The 19153-nt window shown below is 38.6% G+C and overlaps 1 protein-coding gene across 2 annotated transcripts in view; it reads left to right on the top strand.

Annotated features, from left to right (window-relative positions):
- The window catches only part of Dpp10 (dipeptidyl peptidase like 10), a 1523950-nt gene that overhangs the window by 1421111 nt on the left and 83686 nt on the right, over nt 1-19153 (top strand). For both annotated transcript variants that reach the window (XM_060371777.1, XM_060371776.1), the window contains exons 9-10: nt 3823-3977; nt 13589-13686. In XM_060371777.1, coding sequence (XP_060227760.1) covers nt 3823-3977; nt 13589-13686 — 253 coding nt within the window. The remainder of the gene's footprint in view (nt 1-3822; nt 3978-13588; nt 13687-19153) is intronic.

Here is a 19153-nt window from a genome sequence, read left to right as displayed (position 1 = left end):
GTTCATGAACAATGTGGGTTCTCTGTGGATTCTGAAGCAGCTTGTGGATCCACTGGTCACCACTGGAGACCTTCAAGCCAAGTAATACTGCAAAAGATAATTTGGAAAGAAGGAAGTGGGAAGGGTGTAAAGATCGACAATTCCCACAAGAATATTGACAGTGATATGAAAAAATAAAATAAAATAAAAAAACAACAGTGGTGTCCAGGAAATAATTGTGTCTGTCTAAATTGATTACAGGTGGATAAAAAAACAACTTGCTTTTCAGAAGAGCCTTTTATTCTGAATGCAATGACTGTATCTTAGATTTTGGGAAAAACTTTATGTTTGTGGCTGTGCTTTCTTAATTGTCGTGATAAAAAAAAAGCCTATATGTGGTACAAACTCCATCTGCTCTACAGTGAAATTCTCTAAATCATAGAAATATTTTTTAAAGAGCCAAAACTACACTAAATTAGAACACATTGTGATTTCCTTAAAAATTTGCTTGTAAATAATATAATACACTTAGCATGGGGAGCCATGATCCTTAAATAAATGCCCTGTTAGTTGCAATCAAAGAAATGGTACGTTTTTTAGAATGACAGTTGAGGAAATATGTTAAAGAAGATCTTGTTTACCCTTTGGCGTTGTGGATGTGAATCCTTTCTTTCCCTCCACCGCAGTTGAGACAAGATACCTGCTGTTCACTACCTCTGCATACAAACCCAGAAGACGCAGGGGCTTTCTTCTCTCCTCCTCTCATCTCCCTATACAAGATCTGGCATTACTGATGTCATGGCAAACATTTCTGGCTTTTTACTTGCTTTCTGAGGATCTATACTCAAGTCCTCAAAGTTGCATCAGAAGCACTTAATTTACTGAGCTGTCAAGTTTTTTGTTTGTTTGGTTGGTTTTCAAGTATCAACATCACGGGACAAAGACATATTTGCTAATCACCTGCTGTTTATTTTTATACTAAAAATATACTTAATTTTGGGAAGATAAGCTATATTATCAAATCAAGTAAAGTGACTATATTTTTGTTTTCCTTCTATTTTGTTTTTCCATTACAATGAACTCAAAGTGATTACAAGAGAAATTTTAGTTTCTAATTCGGAGGAATGGACTTGTTAATATGTTCCAGTTGGAGTCATTATTCCTTCAGGCAGTAAAACTTCTAAGCTAACCATCCTCATAATCAGGAAACATACTATCCCCTGGGTGAGTGGTGTCACAGTGACAGGACGTTACCATTTTCACCCCTCGTTTACCTTGTCTCTGGTGCTGTTAAATGAAAAGAAAAAAAAAAGCTGCAATATTTCTACAGCACAAATGAGCTCATGCACTCACCATTTCAGAACGCTAGATTCTGACAGTGAGTGACCATGTGGTCCTCCTCCTGATGTACATGCTTACCTGTTTAGAGCCACTACAGCAGAGGTCATATGAAGAGTGACAGATGTTTGGTGAGATGTTTATATAGCTGTGTCCACATGCCTGTAGAACACAAGTACAGTCTTCTAGACACAGAAGCCACTCCATTGAATGGAAGGGCTCCTACGCAATCATTCTGCTACCAAATAGCTGGCTAGTCAACCGGGTGCCAGTCACTATCTTAGCATGCAAGGTGGGAGCTGAAGGCTAACTAATGCACTAGAGGCTACATTGCCTATGTGATTATTGATAGACACTTTGATTATCGGTGTGGTCTATTGACATTACATGACATTATCATCTGCATAAATATATTTGCATACATTTGGTTTTTCTGATATGGCTTCCTAAATTTCTCCTTCTCCAAATTTCAAGTCTTATTCTTCTCATATGTCTGATGAAGTAGAAATTTACTACTTACTGTATACACGCCAAAGCTTGTTCCAAAAACATGGAAATATTTTGTTCAAAATTCTTCCATGTTGAAGTATCTGCTAATTATTATAATTCAGTTCCCTTCCTGAGTCAGAATGTAGTGTAGCGTTGATCCAGTTCCAGCTTCCTCTTGTGCACCATGCTCAGGGAACTGCCTATACTTCAAACCTGCATCCATTCCTAGCATGTTTAGAAACATGACTTGGACCACAGATATGAAAGGAAGGAGTGGGGTAGATCAGAGATTGCAGTAGTGTAGACAGCGCCATGTTCGCCTCAGGCTGAGCTCCTCACATAAAATATAGACTTCCATTTTATATTGCATTGTTGCTGCGTACACTAAGTGGATCAGTTCATCATGGAAAATTTGGGTTGCATTGTCATAACCCATTGTCAAAGTAATTGGTTAATATTCAACCGTTACTGGGCTTTCATGGTTCTTGGCTCTTTTTTTCCCCACTACAAAAGAAAAGGACTATTCCACTGATGCTATGGGACCTTTTATTCTGATTGTATGTTCATATCCTGAGCCTCTCTCTTTTTTTTTTCCTATGACATTTCTCTAGGGTTTTAGAAGAACCTTGTCAACCATAGTTTACAAACTATATTATCACTATTATTTTTGTCATAATCAGGTGACACAAGTATTTGTTTTCCCATACCTTTTGCCTCTACCTACATGGTGCTCCAGGTCACTACTTATGACAGTTGACTCACAACTACATTTCTTCCTATGGATCACTATATTTTATTTCCTTCCTGGGGAAAAAACATTAGTACAACACACACACACACACACACACACACACACACACACACACACACACAAGCAAAATACCAGGTATTCTCAAAGAATCTGAATCTGAAGGTGTATTTACTGAAGAATCTCTTTTCTAGTATTAATCATTGTTTCTGGGTCCCTAGACGAAAGACTTGACTTATTTGGTAAAATGAGTTGAAGATATTTCATAAACAAAGAGAAAGTTTACTGAGGTAAAGACATGGGAAGCTACAGAAGAACCTGCTATAATCTAAACTAAAAGCAGCCAAACCCTCATTTTCATTATGAGCATAGTAATGAGCTTTTTCCAGACATAGAGTCATGTAGTACAGACTCATGGACAGTAGTTGAAACATCATTTAAAGTTCACAGATGGCCTGAGGTGACATTGCAGGATGAAGCTGTGAAAATAAATAACCCGCTTTTACTCACTTCTTTCTAGTTGTCATTGTAAATACTGTAATGACCTCACTACAGGAGCCAGAGGGCATAATATGGAGACTTTTGATGTGGTTCCTACAAATTAAATTCCTGATTCAGAATTATATAGTAGATCTCATATTATATATTTTAAAAGTCTGTCTTTTTTTGCAGTTAATATTAATTTTTTATTTATTATTATTTTTATATTAGTTACAGTTTATTAACTTTGTATCCCAGCTGTATTCTGCTCCCTCATTCCCTCCCAATCCCACCCTCCCTACCTCCCTCCCTCATCTCTTCCCTGCCCCTTTACAAGTCCACTGATAGGGGAGGACCTCCTCCTTTCATTCTATTTCCTTGGAACTAAAAAGAGTGTAACAACTATAGAGTTAGTCCCTAACTTGTCTGATGAAAGAATGGGAAAAAAGTTGCATGGAAATATGCATGAATGACATCATGAGTACTCAGGGCTTTGGCTGTATCTCACTCTTCACTCATTCTCTCTATTCTTTTTTCTCAAATGATACTTTCATGTGTTGCATCCACACTACCTCAGTCCTCAATGCTGATGCTTCATTCTATTCTTCCTTTTGTTCTGCTTTTCCTGGAATTCAAAAAGCAATTTATAATTTCTTTGAGAAATGGATAAAAGCTAGCATGCTGTCTACATAATATTAATGCACAATGAGGATTTCAAGGACAGATGTTTGTGGGTCACTGAGCCCACATCTCTACAGTCGATCTCAAATAACACTCATTTATTCTAGAGGAACTTCTGCATTCTCACATCGCCCACTGGTGGTCACCCGATGGAGAGAGACTTGCCTTCCTGATGATAAATGACTCCTTGGTGCCTAATATGGTTATACCTCGGTTTACTGGAGCACTGTACCCCAAAGCAAAGCAGTACCCATATCCCAAGGTAAGCAATGCGAGAGAGCTATTTGTTCCTTCTCTTTGCATCAGTAGCTTGATGGACATCATGCTTGATTCAAGAAAAAGTGCCTCTGAAAGAAGTTTCCTATGGGCAGACAAAGCCATCAATTCTAAAATTGTCAGTTGAACTCAAGAGATAGTATCAGTAAAAAAGGCACAAGTGGGGCTGGAGCTATTGCTCAGACAACAAACCAATTGCTGTATTAGCAGAAAGACTTGAATATGATCCCTTAGAACTTATGTCAAAAAGCTGTACTTGGCAGTGCTTACTTACAATCCCAGGGCTGGGAAGACAGGTATAGGGCGAATGCTGGAGATCACTGGCCAGATAGACTAAATGCCTTGGTGAGTGCCAGGCCAATGAAAGAAACACTATCTCAGAAGTAAAACAAAACAAAACAAAAATGAAACAAAAGGAAACCAAAATGAATAACATCAGAGGAATAGCAGTATTTCCTCTGACCTCCAAATAAATGTACTCACATGCTTATATACCTGCATATGTCTGCACACAGACACCACAGACACATGCACACACACACACACACACAGAGAGAGAGAGAGAGAGAGAGAGAGAGAGAGAGAGAGAGAGATATGGGAGAGGGAAAGGGAATGAGAGAGAGAAAAATATTTTTTACAGGTGATGAAAGGCATGAGACATATTTCTGTACTTCTTCCCTGTGATGCCCATTCTTGACTTTTTTTCCCAATTTTCTTCTCATCTACTGAGTTGAAAAGAGAATGGGAAGAGATATAAGACAGACATGAGGTTAGGACAAAGGCGTCTCTAAATTACATCACTGGAATTGTGAATAGATGTTATAAGATGAAGAAATTTCATAGCTAAATAAGTTAGCAGTTCTTAGTTTCAAATAATTTTAGTTTCTTTCGTATGACTTCTTTGGGCAGTTAATATACTATAAGGTAATAAGTATTTTAATCCTTGCATAAAATTATTGAGAATAAAGTATCTCCAGCCAAGAACAGAAGAATCATAAAGGGCCCCAGTGAACAGAATGAGCACCAAGAATTTACTAGTAAGTATATTAATAGCAGCATTATTTGGCAGAACGTGTTATGGAGTTTATAGAATGCTGCCGTTGAGTCCTATCCAGATAGATAAGATAGGTTTTGGTTTCTTCTCAATGCAGTTTATTCAGGAACCTTGAACAATCATCTGACCCTGGGGAAAGCCAGCCCACAGCTTAAATGGCCTCTGGGTAGCCAACCCCAGTGTGCCACGTGGGCAATGCAGATAGGTCCACATACATGGAAGCAAGCCAGATCCTCAGCCTTAGCCAAATGTGGAATTGTTCGTGACAGAGAGCACTCACCATCGGGAAGGTGGAAGGCGGAAACCAGCTCCATCTTTAAGGCGCGGCATTACGATAGGTTTTTGTTTGTTTGTTTGTTTTTTGTTTTTTAAGTGTTATAGGGCAGGAAGAGCAAGGAAGTATTTCCTAGACAGAAAAGTCATTTTCAAGTGTTGAATGAGGCCTCCAGGATAAGGACATAAATACATTTGAAACCACTTGGATTTCTGTGGCATTCCCTCCTTAGTGCCTCAAGGTTCACTTTGTGGTGCTGGTAGTGGTAGTGGTGGTGGTGGTGGTGGTGGTGATGGTGGTGGTGGTGGTGGTGATGGTGGTGGTGGTGGTGGTGGTAGGGGCTGTGGTGGTGATGTTGCTGCTGGTGGTCATGGTGACTGTGATGTATTGGTAGTGGTGATGGTGTGTGCACGTGTGCATGTTTGTGTGTTACAAGCATGAATGTGCAAAGAAGTGTGTAGAGCTCAGAGGTAAGATGTCATAAGCCTTCAATTACTATGAACCTTATTCTTTGAGAGAGAGTACTTCAGTGAATCTGGAGCCTACCAAGTTAGCTGCACCGGCTGTCAAGCAGCCTCCAGGAATGCTGCTCTTTCAGCCTTCTCAGATATCTCTAGATAGCCATGGCTATGAGAAAGTTTTCTCTTAATGTGGGATTCCAACATAGATCCCAATGCTTGTACTGTAGATGTTTTTCTGACTTAACCGTATTAGGCCCCTCAGATTTCTTTTTAAAAAAAGAAATTACAATAATACTTATTTAATTTTTGAGAATTTCATACATGTATGCAATACATTTTGATCATTTCTAACCCCTACCACCTGACTACAAGTTCTGAAAATCCACATTCTAACAATTTCCCCATACAACTTTATATCCTCTTCATTTTTATAGCCCACTGAGTTTAAGCTGTGCTGCCCATAGGTTCCTGGGTGAGAGGTTACCCACTGGAGATTGGGGAGCCTGCCATAACCCCAGTACTGAAGACAAAAGACTCTACTTTCCTAATAGCCATCATGGTAAAATGCTTTATTCATTGTCCTTGCAAAGAGATCTTCTAAAAATCTTCTATGTACATTTTAACTCTTAATTAGAGAAGTCAAGATACTTTTTTTACTTTCTGTGGTAGGGAGTGGTTGCCACAGCACACTTGGGAAGGTCAGAGGACAGACACCTTATAGGAGGAGTCTGTTCTCACTTTCCAAAATATAGGTCCCAGAAATCAAACGCAGGACACCATGGGATGTAAGCATCCCCTTTACCCACCACCACCACATCTCCCTGATCCCCAAGAAGCTGGTTTTAAGGCACTGGTTGGCGAAATGTGCTTTGTTTTTCTCATGTGCAAATATCTTTGCTAAGCTTGAACTTGTTCATTGTATCAACTGTGTACACTATCCAGAAAAAACAAAGCCATCACTCTCATTAGGCCCATTCTGCTGTGGTAACACAACAGGGCTTTGATGAGTTGAGGCTCACTTATCAGTCCTTTTTTTCTAAACACCGCTCTCAGACATGACATTCTAAGGAGAGGAGAACCTCCCCTATTAGTGGTCTTGGGGAGTGGCATGCAACCAGAGGGAGGAGGGAGGGTGGTATTGGGAGGGGAGGAGGGAGGGGCTTATGGGGGGATGCAGAATGAATAAAGTGTAATTGATGAAAAATTAAAAAAAAAAGAAAACCAAATGAAAAATAAATAAATAAATATGCAGTGTAAAAAAAAATGTCAGGATTGAGTGTGGAGAACCTTGGAGAACATTAATATTGCTAAAACAACAGAATGTCTCTAGGTCCTGCTGTCACCTACCCTTCCAATGCTTTAGTGTTGGACAAAGTATTGACAAGAATGAGCTTCCATTATTGGAAAATATATTCTTGATAGTTTAGAAGGTATGAAGTCAGAGATCTTCAGTAAATGACAGTCTGTCTCCCCCCTAAAAAAGACTCCTATTCACATGATATTTTCATCATACTCAAGATAAACAATTTGTGTTACTTTTCCACAATTATAAGGTCAGCCATGTTTTTGTGAATGTTGGTTTGAGCTTGAAAAGAACATACCATCCTTTATACAACTTAGATAAACTGAGCATTCTTCTCCAGTATATTAATTCTTTCCTTGCTTAATTTAATAATGGTAGTGAAATCCTGTCTAGTGATTACACAAAAGGTGGAGAACTAGTGTATAAAAGGCATGTGCAGTGCTCAGTGCACAAAGCAATCAGAGCAGTTCCGTGGAAGAGATAACACAATGATTTATTTCTCAAGACTGGGGATTGCAATTGATTTTCATTTTTAAAATAATGTGCTTAGCTATGTCTTCCCATTACGCTCTCAGCTATAGACAGTCTCAGGTTGCACCAAGTTAAAAAACAAACAAACAAAAAACTGAGACTCATAAATGGGGAAATATATAAATATTTGAGAAAATTAAAATATGTCAACAGGAACTCAGATACAACGTAATTATAGATAGCTTATCATTTAATAATTTGTGACTTCATTAGACATGATGCTGTGTATCTATTAATCAAATATACCATGGGTATTAGTAAAAACATTTTATTTTATTTTGAGAAAGGCTACCATTTTTCCCTTCTTTAATCTCTCTTGCTATCACTTATTTTTCAGAAATGGATAGGCAGAGATCCTAAAAGGTTAATTGCTTTTTTAAAAGGCATAACTATGAGATAACTAGATGGCTCAGTAGTTACAGCATTTTATGCTCTTGGCGGGCACCTGGGCTCTGTTCCTGGCACCCATGTTGCGTAGCTTGCAACTATCTATAACTACAGCTCCAGAGCCTCTGATGCCATCTTCTGGATCCTGCAGATACTTACATGCATGTGCTTAGACATACATCATCACAACCTCTACCCATAATTTTTTTAAAAATACAACTTTTTGATGAATCACATCTATTTCAGGATAGGAAAATTACTTAAATAAAGCTCCTAGAGATCGACATTTATTTTCATGGAAGCACCTAAACACCTGCCTATCAATCACAGATGCTGATGTGTCCATTTGCACCACTTATAGAGACTCAGCTATATATAGAGAGAGCAAATAGTTTCACTACATCAAGATGGGAGCACACTGTGATTAAGATACTGAGTGGCACTGACTGCCAATGAAAGTATTAGAACTAAAACCTGGAGCTAAGGACATGGCCCACCATTTGCCTCCCATGCATCAGGACTGGACTTTGATAATCATTGAATATCCAGTAAAATAATCTAGGCCTGGTGTCTCAAGCTTCTGATCCTAGCACTGGGAGAAGTAGATTCCTGGGACTTGATGGCCAGCTCAGCTAGCCTTCTTGGAGAGCTCCAGACAATGAGTGACTCTTGTTTCTAAGGATGTGAACTGTGTTTCTGAGGTTGATACTGAGGTAGTATAATGTCCTCTGCATGCATACACATATGACCTTCATGTCACATGCATACCCACAAATCTATAATAAAAATAAAGAGGAAGAAGAACAGGCATTCTACCAGACAAAGCTAAGGCAAGGTGCCCTTGTCTGGGTGTGGCTTTTTATTTGAGATAACCACCTATGTACTTAAGACACCAGTTTCAAGAAAGAAAGTTAGGGTTTGGGTCCTTCCACTCACATGGAATTTCAGTATCTCTTTGAGTATTTTGTTTAATTTTTAAACTTATTCTTTTTCCACCCTAGTGCTAAATGATCATTAGTTTCCCCATAACAAAGGCAGGTTCAATTTTCTTGCATACAATAAACTTTCAGAAAGTGACACTTTAGAAATGGAGATAATGCCCAGTTCATATTAAATTGCTGTTTAAATTAAGCTAGATTTAAAAACTGGTGCAGCAAAACTCAGCATGATCAGATCTACTGATGAAACACTTACACCAAACAAATATATTTAGATTTTATTTAATTCAGCATGATTTGGTGCTCATAAAATACCCTATCATTAGCAACTCAGCACAAAGGAGATGCAGAGTTCTTTCTCTGTAACCTCAGGTTAATCTTCTTAATTAAAACATTATCTCATTTAATGACAATTTAGTTGCCAGTAAAACAAGGTTAATTATTATTGAGGCTTGCATTTCAGAATCGTGGAGGAAGGGATTCTGTGGATTTGCAGTCTTTCTGGCGAATGGGACTGTTGAAAGCAAAGATGAGCTTTCTAATTTGCACACTTGCTGAACGATACGAATATTAAAAGGTGAAAATGAACTCAGTGGGTTTGCTTAATTCCAAACTCCATGGAAAAGTAAAATTGTAACTGCGATTATGAAATGCTGAATAGCCAAATTTGGGAGGCAGTCTGATGCTTCACTGAGGTGCCTTTATCTAAAAAATGGCCTCCAGTGTACAGTTTTTAATTTGCATTTGGGTGGAAGTTGATTGGGGTATCAGTCATCCTGCACAGGTGCAGACTTACAGTTTCAGTGGCAGAGTCCCTGGAAGAAATGGTTAGTGTTTGTGTGTCTTTGGCCAAGTAAATCATAAACTATTGGTAACTGTTCACAGGAAGATCAAATCCAATCTAATGCTCCTAGTTGTCTAGATGGTGCATTAAATGATAAAAATATAATCACAAATTTTTCTAACTAGGTAAGAATTGGATCTTAAAAAAAATCAGTCATTTAATGCATTGCCATATCCTTTTTGGATAGTTTATTTAGTCATCTCTTTCTTACTTAATGTAACAAAAGCATGACATTTTATCCACAGAAAGAAAACTTTTTTTTTTTCTCTCACAATGTTTGCTTTCTGGCATATTCTCAGATGAAAATCTGTCTCCGTTTGGAAAATCAAGTAAATTTTGCAATAGAGTTTTATTCACATACTTTATGGTTCATTATAACAGAGCCAACTTTGAACATAGATTCCTCTGACTCATAGATTTAGATCATCCAGATCTTAAAATACATTTCATTCACCTGCAATGGTCATGTTAATCTTGTGCTAAAGGTAATCTTTAGCCCCTCTGGATCCAGTCTCATGGAAACTAACTTCACATGGCTAGTCAGATGTGCTTAGCTAGGAAGATGAGAGGTGTATTCTTGGATAGAAGAGAGATAAATGATAGATAGATGGATAGATAGATAGATAGATAGATAGGCAAATAGTAGTTCACAAAGAAGTGATACTTATATAAAATGGATAGATGATAGGTGAGAGAGAGGTTACAGAACAGACATGATAGAAAATAACTGATAGTTTGATAATAGATGATAGATGACAAAGAAATGATGATAGTGTGCTGAATAGTTTTATGTCAACTTGATATTAACTAGAGTCATCTGAGAGGAGGGGAACTACAATTTTTAAAAAGGCTCCATGGACCTCCTTATCATTGGAGAGGGGAGGGGCATAGGAGAAAAAGAGGGAGGAAGGGTGGGACTGGCAGGAGATGAGAGAGGGGGCTACAGCTGAGATACAAAGTGAATATATTATAATAAATAAATAAGTAATTTTAAAAAGAGAATCCACTCTCGATGCTCTTCAGTTCCAAAAGGCCACAAATTACTATTTCAAAAGCTATAATGGAAGCAATAGATCTAGTTCTGTCTAGCTCTGGCTAGAGAGATTTGAAAAAAAAAAAAAAAGCCTCCATAAGGCATGGCTGTAGGGTATTTTCATAATTAGTGATCGACTGGGGAGGGCCCAGGCAATTGTGGGTAATGTCATTCGGGGCTGGTGGTCCTGGATTCTACAAGAAAGTAGCCTGAGCAAGGAGTAACCAGTACCCTCTATGCCATCTGCATCAGTTTTTGACTCCTGGTTCCTGCCCTGTGTAAGTCCCTGTCCTCACTGCTTTTGATGATGAACAGTTATATGGAACTATGAGTGAAATAAACCCTTTCTCCTCGAGTTGGCTTTGGTCATGCTGTTTCATCACAACAACAGTAATGCTAACTAAGATAGTTAGATTATATGTGATAGACAGAGAATAGATAGGTGAAAAATATATGTCAGAAGATAAGTGAAAGATATTATCTGATAGACTGATAGATTATAGCTAGATTAGATAGGTGATAGCTAGGTAGACAGAACAAAAATGATGAGTTTATGAGAAATGATAGAGATACAGATATATATGATAGATAGGTGATATGTAATTGACATAAATAATAAGCATGTAATGGGGATAAAAGATTAATAAATGGTTAATGATAACGCATGAGCGATGCAAGCTGATAAATGACAAATAGGTGATGGTAGACAATGTAGATGGCACATGATTGTGGGAAACAGGTATAGAATAGATACAGACATTGAACAGAGCTAGCAAAATGTTTCCTGATCACTTGGAACTCTAGATAAAACACAGATATGTAGCCCACACCTGAAGATTCTGATTCTAGGTCTGTGAGCTGGGACCAGGGATCTGTGTTTGCAAGGCCCCAGATGAGGCAAATTGGTGCTGCTGGCAATGAAGAGTTTATATGGTCAAGTTACATCATAAAGCAAGGTTTATGTTTTAACTCACTTGATCTAGCTAGAGAAATTACCAAACAAAACATAAATGAGTTATTACCCCCCATAATTGCTTTTAGTATTCATGGAGTTCCTTTGCTTTTGCATGTTTGCATGTGTGCGTGTAGGTGAAGGCCCAAGGTTAATGTCAGGAATCACCCTAAATTGTTCTTTCATCTTACTCATTGATGTAGGGTCTCCCAGTAAAACCCAGAATTCACTGATATGGCTGGTCTTATTAGCTTACTTTTTCTGGAGATCACCTTTCTATCTACCTTCTGTGGCTATAATCCTATTGCATTAAAGTGCCCAGTTTCCCCTTTAAGTTTTACTGATTCCTAAATGTGCAGAAACAGCCTCTCTGAGTCTTGGCAGCAAAAGACAAGGACCTCCTATTTACGTAGATGTTGAAGAGCCATACTGTAGTACTTGTGCTTGCGTGGCACATGATCTAACGACTGAAAAATCTCCCCAGTCCCAGCATGAGCTCATTCTCTCATTCCCCTATGGAAATTGGTTAAGACATATTCGAGAGAGTTCACCATCACCCCTCTTTCTGGCTCACAGAGTATTTGGCAACCATTTGTCTGTCATCGTCTGGGAGTTAACAGAAGGCACAACTAGTATGGGTGTTTAATTCCAGCATTCTTGGTATTAGTTAGCTCACTTTGCTATCCTATTTTCATCTAGAAAATGATTAGAATAACCTTTGTGCTGGAGGAGTGACAAACCTAGGTCATGATCCTTTAGAACATGCTACAGACTAGAACTGTACCAGCCACTGTACTTGGTGGTCATTTTTCCCTTAATGGAATGTTGATGAACTGAAACCAAATTATACATGCATTTCTACTCTTCTGACACAGACTCGGAGAGGATTGTTTCTGCACCTCTCAAGGGTCATTTAAATATATGAGTCACCCATTTAGCAATCAGCAAAGCTTAAAGAGAAAGACAGGGCATAGTAATGCAATGGAATTCATTAGGCTCTCTTGAATTTTAAACACGTTCTACCTGATCCATGTGAAGACTTTTAATAATTATGTATTTATTTTAAAGTACATTTATTTATGTGTATGTTTGTGTGTTGGCACATGTGTAGATCAGAGAACAACTTACAGCTGCCTGTTCCTGGTAGGATCTCTGCAATCCTCGTGGGTGAGGTTTTCCTCTCTCTCTGCTTTCTTTTCCCTTTCCTTTTCTTTCCTGTTTCCTTCTTTTACCTCTCTCTTTCCATTTTCTGATCCCTCTCCTTACTCCTCTCCCCATTTCCTTCCATTCCCCACATCTTCTGAGTGTATTATTTCCCTTTTCTTTAGCTTCCCCTCCTTCCCTCTCTTCTCTGCCAATAGAAGGCTTCACACTGCCATCCTTATTTTATGATGGTAACAATCGCTTGGGCCACTGGCTGTTTTGCATATCCAGCTTTTCTAGAGCTTTGCAAATCAAGCACAATAGCACCGCCTAATGAATAAACCTTCCCTGATTCCCCATAACCTTTAATTGTCTGACTAAAATCTTCCAGAAGCAGCAATCTGAAAAAAAAAAGTAATCAAGTGGTTGAATTTAAAAATAATTTATATTTTGAAGAAATTAAACTTTTTATAACAAGTAAAGGCCACACAAACACACACACACACACACACACACACACACACACAGAGAGAGAGAGAGAGAGAGAGAGAGAGAGAGAGAGAGAAACACAGAGTCAGACAAACAGAGATTAAACTAGTTAAAATTTCTATTATTTCTTTGTCTTAATATAGTCTAATGTTTATATATTACATATTACAGCTTTTATTTTCTCAAAGGCAGGTCAAGTGAACCCAACAGTGAAGTTATATGTTGTAAACCTGTATGGACCCACTCATACTTTGGAGCTGATGCCACCCGACATTTTTAAATCAAGGTAGGCAATTTCAATTCCACTTTTAAGGGGAAAATAGATATCTCCCATCCAATTATCATTTTGTTGCAATTTAGACAATGATGTGATCAATGCCACAATTCCACTTGAAAATGAAGCTGAGGTTGCCTCTATCAGTTGGGAATGAAGTCATTCTGGGTGTCTGGCTGTTCCCAAGAAGTGTTTAGTTTCAAGGTGATTAGAGGTACAACAAAATGATAAAAGATACTAATGATAGAGTCTTTTGCTGGAGATTCAAAGGAGATGAAGAGAAGTTAATTTTCCACTGCATTTTCTCCTAGAGAACAGTTACGCCATTCTTTTTATTTTATTATGTATTTAATTTACATCCTACAGCAACCCCTCCTCTGGGTCCCTTCCTCTCACCCTCTTCCCTCTATCTCCCCTTCCCTTCTCCTCAGAAAAGGAGAGCCCCTCCCACAACCCACAGCAGCACCTTATTTTTGAATGGTGTTTTTTAGAAGGGTGGGGTGAGGGACTGTGACTGCAGCTCAGTGGGTGGAGTGATTGCCTGACATGCACTACGCCCTGGATGTTATAGATATGGTCACTACGCCCTGAATTTTATAGATATAGTGGTACACATCTGCAATCCCAGATCTTAAGAAGAGGAATGGGAGAGGATCTGAAGTTCAAGATCATCCTCAGCTACATAAAGAGTCCCAGGCTACCCTGGGCTACATGAGCTCTGGTTAAAAACAAACAAACAAAAACAAAAACAAAAAGCCTAGAAGATTAAATTCTCTATAGAGTGTGTGTAATTTATCTTACCATTTTGTGTTCTTCTGCAAGCAGAGCAATTGGATGAAGTATGATTTGCTTTAAGAACATTTGAATAGGATGAGGAAAGATGGCTCAGTAGGTAAATCTACTGAGGACAGAGTTTAGATCCCCAGAACACACATAGAGACAGATGCAATAATGTGTAGCCTATAGTTCCAGTGCACCCATGATGAGACAGGAGCTAGAAACAAAATAACAACTGGAAGTTCATGGGCCAACAACCCTGGAAGCCACAGTGGTGAACAGCAAGAGTAAGAGGAGATGAATGACATGTGAGGTTGCCCTCTCACCCTTCATCACCAAACACATAACACTGTGGCAGGCACACACCTGAATAACTGCATCAAGATAAAGGAAACGTGTGTCCACAACTTAAATTTAATATTGGAAACATCTTCCACAACACCCAGATTAGCATTAGCACACTGAAGTATTAAATGTCTCAAATTACTAAGGAGCTTCATTTGGTGTTATAATCAGTTTACCAAGGATGTAGAGATAAATCCACTAGCTACTGTTGAAGATTGGTCTCACTGTTAAGAATTCACCTATCTCTTGTCATTTACAATCCATCAAACACCCCATGTTTGGGTGTGTTGTTTATAACAAAGCTACATGTATCTGAGTATAGCATAATCCACACTATGCTGGATGAGATGGGGTTATGTTAATGTTTGTTTTGATAATTTCTATAATCAACTCAAAGTGTCTGATTGTAGACAAATTGATTTGAATGTTGACATATTTCAGGAAATTTAATTATAGTTGGGCATATTTTACAGATAGTACACTGTGATGTCTATGGAAGTTGTTATTTAAAAATAAGAAGTTATGTAATGCTTCTGAGTAAAGGCTCTCTTTAATTATCTAATATGAATTTATTTTTTTGATGAATGGGAAAGATAAAACACAGAAAAAAGGAGTATGTATGGGAGAATCTCAGCACCACTTGGTAGCACCAGTCCAAAAGGATAAGACCATTTCATCCAATTTCAGAATACTTTACGCACATTAAAATGGAAAAACTTAACTAGTTTTAATTTTTTATTTACATATTTTTATGTGCATTTGGTGTTTTGCCTACATGAATAACCCTGTGAAGGAGTTGGATCCACTGGAACTGGAGGTACAGAAAGTTGTGAGCTGCCGTATTTGATGTTGGGAATTGAACTCAGGTCCTCTGGAAGATCAGCCAATGCTCTTAATCCTGAGCCATTTCTCCAAATAACCTTTGTTCCCCCAAATTAAATGAACTTTCTCACTGGAATAAAAAGAAAAAAAATGAAAAAAAAATTAGAATTGACAAATAGGTGTCTTCTGAGCCTGGTCTAGAAGACATGAGTGATTTAGTCATATGTAAACCAACAGGTACAGCACCTGTTCAAGATGAAGCCAGCACGAATCCTAGCACCTATGTGGAAGAGATGTCATGATGCCTCTCACACAGGAGCTATTGCCGGGTGATGGCTACTGAGTGAAGAACCTTCAATTTTCTTAAAGAATGAGGCTTCTGAGAGGCTTGCTCCAGTAGATGTACATAAAGGCAGCACTAAGCAAATGTGGGAAATTTTTAAAAAGCACATGAAGATGTGAAGGAAGCATAGTGGGGTCACAGTGAGAGCAATTGGGGGGAAAGAAGGGGAGACACATTTAATCAAAATGTTTATGTACATGTATGAAATTCTCAAACAATAAAAGATGAAGCAATTAGAGAAATTATTATTTTTATTCCTTTACCCTTTTCTTCTTGAGTTTTATATGATAAAAACAATCAGATCAAAGCATTAGAGGACCTGATAACATAGCTCTGTCAGTAGAATGCTGGCATGGTATTCACGAAGTCCTTGGTTCAATAATAAACACCACAAAAAGTGAATGTTGTGATGCATGCGTTGAACTCCAGCCTTGGAAGGTGAAGGCAGGATGGTCTCAGAAGTTCAAAATCATCCTTGGTGTCTCAGGAAGTCTTAAGTCAGTCTGGGCTATGTGATACCTTGTCTCAAAGCAAATCAGAACAAAATCACAATGAAGATCAAAAAAAAAAAAAAAAGAGAAAAGGATTTGGGATTTGGGTACAGGCCAGGAAACATAGAAATGAACAATACAGAGGGGTAAGGAAACTAAGGAAATGGTGTGGAAAGTGAAAGATGGGTTCAAGTTGGGGACAAGGAGTTAGGTTGGGTAGGGAGCCTAAGGTGATGCCATGTACGTCTGAAGGAAACTATTCATAGTGCACTGATAGGGACCCTGTATCCAGCAGGGTGCAGAATGGTTGCCTAAGCTAGGACATTCCTGTCATTGTTGCCCCATGAACAGGAGAAAGTCCCTAAGGCCTTTTGTAGTTGAGCTCTGGAAGGTCTACAGCTGCTGAAGGAAAGAGTTGGTCTTCTTCAGTAATAGGTCCAGTGATAGGCTGCCCACATCCAAGTGGTCAGCCCTCCACCAAGATATATGCTGACTTCATCAACCAGATTCAGTGGAATAGATGTTCACACACACACCCAAACACACACACACACACACACACAGAGAGAGAGAGAGAGAGAGAGAGAGAGAGAGGGCATGGATTTGGATTTGTGAGGATCATGTGGGAGTGAATGTTCAGAAGAGTTGGAGTTGGGCAGGGAAGAGTGGATATGATAAAAATATATTTATTTTTTATATTGTATTAAATTTAGAAAAAAGTTGAAACCAAATTAATTTAAACAAAAATTGTTTGGTACCTTGGGGAAAGTCAGTTTCTTTCTATAATCTCTACTTTCATTTCGCTCTCTTCATTTTATTTATTAATTTTCATTAATTCATGCCTGACCCTGTTAAGTTGTGTGATCAAATGAACATAGATGAATACAGGATTTCTTCAGCATAAATTCTGTTTACACACATTGTATCATCATGCATCTCACTTTTATTTTTTTAAAGTATGTGATGATTCTGAATAGAATGCAGCTTAAGAGGACCTAAATTAATGATCCAGTTCCTTCTAGAACCAAACCCAGTGGGAGGTAAGATGGTTCATATCTTCTGGAGAAGTAGAGGTTTTTCTGAAAATGCTCACACTATTAGTTTAAGGTACGACAAGCACTGGATACTTTTTCTAGAAAACATAGGTAGGGTGTGCTTTAGTGCTAGCAAAAATGTTCTTTTATGATGAATCACAAAGACATTAAAAATCATTGCAATTTTTGAGAAAGAGATGCATTTTTAAATTCTGTTTTGTACACACACTTGTGTGGAGATGTGTGCAGAGGTCTGAAGACAGCTTGCTGGAGTCCGTTCTCTCCTTCCTTCCATAGTCTGGGGCCTGGAAATGAACTCTACTTGTAGAGATGGCATCAAGTTCCTCTAAGCTCTGAGCTGTCTCTCCAGCCCTGCACGATCTTGGGTTAGTGGTTCAGTCTCTGTGAGCCCCTAAAGGCCCAGGTTAGTTGACTCTGTAGGTCTTCTTGTGGAATCCTTGACCCCTCCAACTCCTACAATAATTCCCCCAGTTCTTCCATAGGACTTTCTGAGCTCTATCTAGTGTTTGGCTATGGGTCTCTGCATCTGTTTCCATCAGCTGCTGGGTGAAGCCTCTCAGAGGAGTTATGCTAGGCTCCTGTCTACAAGCATAGCAGAATAACTTTAATAGTCTCAGGGATTGGCTCTCTTCTGTGAGTGGGTTTCAAGTAGAACCATCCTTTGTTCAGCCATCCCCTTAACCTTGATGTCTTCATGTAGAAGAATGCAAATAGATCCTTTTATATCACCCTGCACAAAACTCAAATCCAAATGGACCAAAGACCTCAACATAAAACCAAGTACAGTAAATCTAACAGAAGAGAAAGCAGAGAATAGCCTTGAACTCATTGGCACAGGAGACAACTTCTAGAATAGAACACCAACAGCTCAGGCTCTAAGACCCACAATTAATAAATGGGACCTTATGAAACTGAAAAGTTTCTTCAAGGCAAAGGACACTATAAGTAGGACAAAACAACAGATTACAGACTGAGAAAAGATCTTCAGCAACCCTACATCTGGCATAGGGCTAATGTCCAAAATATATAAAGAACACAACAAATAAAATAACTCAGTTTAAAAAAATGGGGTATAAATGAAATTTGCATGTAAATGATGGGAACTAGAAAGGATCATCCTGAGTGAGCTGTCCCAGAAGCAGAAAGACACACATGGTATATACTCAGTCATCTAGACATATAATATAGGATAAACCTACTACAATATTTACACCTAAAAAACTAATCTGAAGGGAGGACCCTGACTAAAATGCTCAATCCCCATTTAGAAAGGCAAAGAGGATGGACACCAGAGGAAGAAGAAAACAGGAAACAAGTTAGGAGCCTCCCACAGAGGGCCTCTGAAAGGCTCTGCCCTGTAGACTATCAAAGCAAATGTTGAGATTTATGGCCAAACTTTGGGCAGAGTGCAGGGAATCTTAGGAAAGAAGTGGAAAATAGTAAGATCTGGAGGGGACAGGAGGTCTACAAGGAAAGCAACAGAACCAAAATATTTGAGCAAAGGGGTCTTTCCTGAGACTCACATTCCAACCAAGTACCATGCATGGAGGTAACCCAGAATCCCTGCACAGATGTAGCCCATGGCAGTTCAGTGTCCAAGTGGGTTCCATAGTAATGGGAACAGGGGCTGTCTCTGACATGAATTG

This window comes from Meriones unguiculatus, chromosome 18, assembly GCF_030254825.1.
Source record: "Meriones unguiculatus strain TT.TT164.6M chromosome 18, Bangor_MerUng_6.1, whole genome shotgun sequence".
NCBI lineage: Eukaryota > Metazoa > Chordata > Mammalia > Rodentia > Muridae > Meriones > Meriones unguiculatus.
The sequence above is the reverse complement of the archived record's forward strand: the minus strand, read 5'-3'. Positions and strand labels throughout refer to the sequence as shown.